Source organism: Odocoileus virginianus, chromosome 20 (genome assembly GCF_023699985.2).
Source record: "Odocoileus virginianus isolate 20LAN1187 ecotype Illinois chromosome 20, Ovbor_1.2, whole genome shotgun sequence".
In the NCBI taxonomy this organism is placed as follows: domain Eukaryota; kingdom Metazoa; phylum Chordata; class Mammalia; order Artiodactyla; family Cervidae; genus Odocoileus; species Odocoileus virginianus.
In genome coordinates this window covers 36,318,767-36,322,245 of record NC_069693.1, presented here as the reverse complement: position 1 = coordinate 36,322,245, position 3,479 = coordinate 36,318,767, and the positions used below count along the sequence as shown (strand labels likewise).

The following is a 3,479-nucleotide window of genomic DNA, read 5'->3' as shown; positions in this document are numbered from 1 at the left end:
ATCCAGGAAGATTTCACAGGCCATGGAGCAGCTAAGCCCATGTGCCACAACTTTCAAGCCTGTGCTCCACAACAAGAGAAGCCACTGCAGTGAGAAGCCTGTGCACAAATAGAGAGTGGCCCCTGCTCACCACAACTAGAGAAAAACCCATGCAGCATCAAAGACCCAGCACAGCCAAATATATATATATTTTTAATGGGAGAATGGAGACTCAGAGATGTTGAGTAACCTGTCCAGGGCTTACCACTGTGGCAAAATAGGCTGTGAACTGCAACACCCATACCCTCAGCACAGGCTGACTCCTGGGATCCCCTCTTTACCTAGGGCACCTGTGGGCAAGTGTGGTCTTGACTTCAGGGCCACATGACTTGCCTTTCCCTTTTATTTGACATCAAATAGCAATTCTCCCCACAAGCAGCCAGGGGGGACTAACCGTTGGCATTAATTACAAGTCACGGGACACCTCAGTCCTGCCTAACAAACACCACCACACCCTCCGAATTGCTATCACCTAGCTTTGGCAGACATGAAATACTCTCATCTGGATCCAATTCTCAGGCATCCGCCCTCTTCATGGGAAATGGCTGGGTAATTCCCTCCAATTCTCTGGTTACTTTGCTGTTTGCAGGTAACCAAGGGCTGGATTTTGGAGGGACCGATTTCAGCCTGAGCAACGGAACAGCTTCCAAAGGCTGAGCACCAAGTCCCAGCAGGGAGCTCTCAGGGCATTGGGTCTATTGTGAGTGGCACTGGGCAAGTCAATTGCCTGTTCCCTGTGTGGATGCCAGGGGTGGGAGGGCAGTGCTATGCGAGGTGTGTGGGGTCCACACCCGGGGGCTATTTTATGAACTGTTTCCGGTTGTCCTTGGACACTTGATGAATGTCTGTGTAGCGTTCCTTTTTTTTTTTTGACTGCACTTGGTCTGAGTTGCAGCATGCAAGACCTTTAGTTATGGCATGTGGGATCTAGGTACACCACCAGGGATCGAACCCAAGCCCCCTGCATTGGGATTGCAAAGTCCTAGCCACTGGATCAGGGAAGTCCCCTGAGCAGTATTTTAAAATCTGATTTTGTTTGTTCATATAGTGATTGAAATGATGTGTGTTGAATCTAAAAATATGGGCTTTGTGTTGCTCCTTTATGGCATTTTTATAGTAATTATTATTATTTTTTTTACCAATGTGTGATGGATGGGTAGTAAAATATGTTCCTTCACCACAGGGATTTATTTTAGAAGCCCCATTTATATTCAAGCAGGAGGGGTTTTAGTCACTTTCAAGCCTAAAACCCAAGAGGAACAGAAATTGAACAGGGAAACCATACAGAATGAAAATTCTAGATTGAGAAGCTTCCATGCCACCAACCCTTGACTTGAAAACAGAGGGGACCCCACATGTGCCCAGTGTCCTTGTGACACCTGCCCTAAGGCACTTCCATTTTACAGAAGATGAAGCTCAATGCCAAAATGTGGCTCGAACAAGGCACTAGGTTTGTCAGGGGTTAACATTTCCATCCAGAAACCAAGTCTCTCTACTTCTAGCCCAATCCCTCACTGAAGCCCTGGTCAAGTCAAACAAAACAGTCAGAATAAATCCAACCACTTTTATTATCATTCTTGTATTTTATAGGACAAAAAAAAAGAGGGATGTAACAAACGGGTCAGGTTGTATTTTTTAAAAAACGCAGGTTTGTACACGTTGTTCTATTTACACCAGGGAGCAGGCTCTCCCCGCCTTCAGGCGCAGCAGCTGCACTTGTCCGAGGCCCCTTTGCAGATGCAGCCCTGGGCACACTTGGCACAGCCCACGGGGCAGCAGGAGCAGCAGCCTGGGGAAGGGAAAGGGGCGGCAGTGATGAGCGCTTGGGACAACCGGTTAAGAAGGCTTCCCGCCCTCTCCGGTGGAGGCGCCACCTTCCCTGGGGAAGGGGCACCCACTCCGCTATTTAAATTCCCCTCCAGTGGTGTAGGGGCTTCCCTGGTGGCTCAGACGGTGAAGAATCCTCCTGCAAGGGCGGGAGGGGGGGGGTGGGGTGGGTGGGTGGTGGTGCTGGGCGCGGGGAGTGGGGCCCGAGAGGGGTAGACATAGAGAAAATCCCACTTACTCTTCTTGCAGGAGGCACACTTGCAATCTTTGCATTTGCAGGAGCCGGCACACGTGCAGGATTCACCTGCCGGAAAAAGATGCGAGAACAGCCCCTGGAGAACCGAACGCGGGCATTCGGGCTAGCAGCCCGAGTTTGACTCCCAATTCCACAACCAGTTCGTGGGAACCTGGGCGAGCCACGAACTCGAATGGCCTTATCGGTCAAACGGGGTCTCCTAGTTGAACTCAGAGGAGAAGAGGGTACACCGAAACCCTTTGGAAAGGGGCAAACAGTGCCCTGAAAGTGAGTGATGAGGAGTCAAGAGATTCTCCTCTAGCTCTGCGATGGACACCCAGCCCCAAACCAGAGGTCCTTACCTGCGGTGCAGGAGCAGTTGGGATCCATGGCGAGCTGAAGCGGAGGCTGGGGTCCGGAGACGGCTGAGCAAAGGATGGCGAGGATGTCGAAGGGGCGTGCTGGAGCGGAGCGGGAGGTGGGCTGCCTTTATAGCGGGAAGGAGCTGGGGCGAGTGCAAAAAGCCTCCGGGGCCGGGCGCTGCCTGCACCCGCCCCGCGCTGAGTCACTGGCGGGCCGCGCGGCTCCCCGGGCTGTGCACACGGGCCACCAGGCATCAGTTCCCAGAAGCCGCCCTACGCGCGCCAGGGCGATGGAGAAGCGGGCCGGGTGCAGAGCGGCGAACACCGTGTGCCGGGCGGCCCGGGCCGTGGGCCGAGCCCCCGGCCCCTGTCCTCGGCGTGTGCAGAGTTTCCGCCACCGCCTTCCCTTCCCCCAGCTCTCCCTCCCCTCCCCTCCCCCTGCCCCCTGCTCTGTACCCTGTGCTGGCCGGGCCTGAATAGCTTAGAGAGTTGATCCTGAGCATCCTGTTCAGTTTAGTTCAGTTCAGTCGCGCAGTCGTGTCCTACCTTTGCGACCTCGTGGACTGCCGCATTCCAGGCCTCCCTGTCCATCACCAACTCCCGGAGTTTACTCAAACTCGTGTCCATTGAGTCGGTGATGCCATCCAGCTCGGATGGAAAAAACGGTTGGAACCCAGGACAGATTACAGAAAACTTTTTGTACCTGTCAAGGCTTTAAAATTGTGTAGCCTCAAAAAAATAAAAAAATAAAATTGTGTAGCCTCGTACTGAATCCGTGGGATGATTATTAATGTTGTACTGTAGACACCATGGGGGAGTCAGTAAGCCTGTTATGCAGGAGCTCTCATTTAATCCTCCAGTCAACCCTGTGAGGTAAGGACTATTCCTCATTTGCATTTTAGAGTATGGAGGCCCAGAGAGGTTAAGTAACTTTCCCGAGGTCACAGAGCTAGTGAGTGGCAGAGTCTGGTGATTCAAATCAGTGGGCCCAACAGATGCTGAAGTCCCTCTAAAGG

At 52.7% G+C, this 3,479-nt stretch overlaps 1 protein-coding gene across 1 annotated transcript; it reads right to left on the bottom strand.

Moving 5' to 3' along the window:
* Positions 1-1,589: 1,589 nt before the first annotated feature.
* LOC139029916 (metallothionein-2) lies at positions 1,590-2,627 on the bottom strand. Its single transcript, XM_070451288.1, has 3 exons — positions 2,464-2,627; positions 2,105-2,170; positions 1,590-1,828 (listed from the first exon to the last, which is right to left on the bottom strand). The coding sequence occupies exons 1-3, from the start codon at positions 2,489-2,491 to the stop codon at positions 1,737-1,739; spliced, it is 186 nt and encodes a 61-aa protein (XP_070307389.1). The 5' UTR covers positions 2,492-2,627; the 3' UTR covers positions 1,590-1,736.
* Between the last annotated feature and the right edge of the window lie 852 nt (positions 2,628-3,479).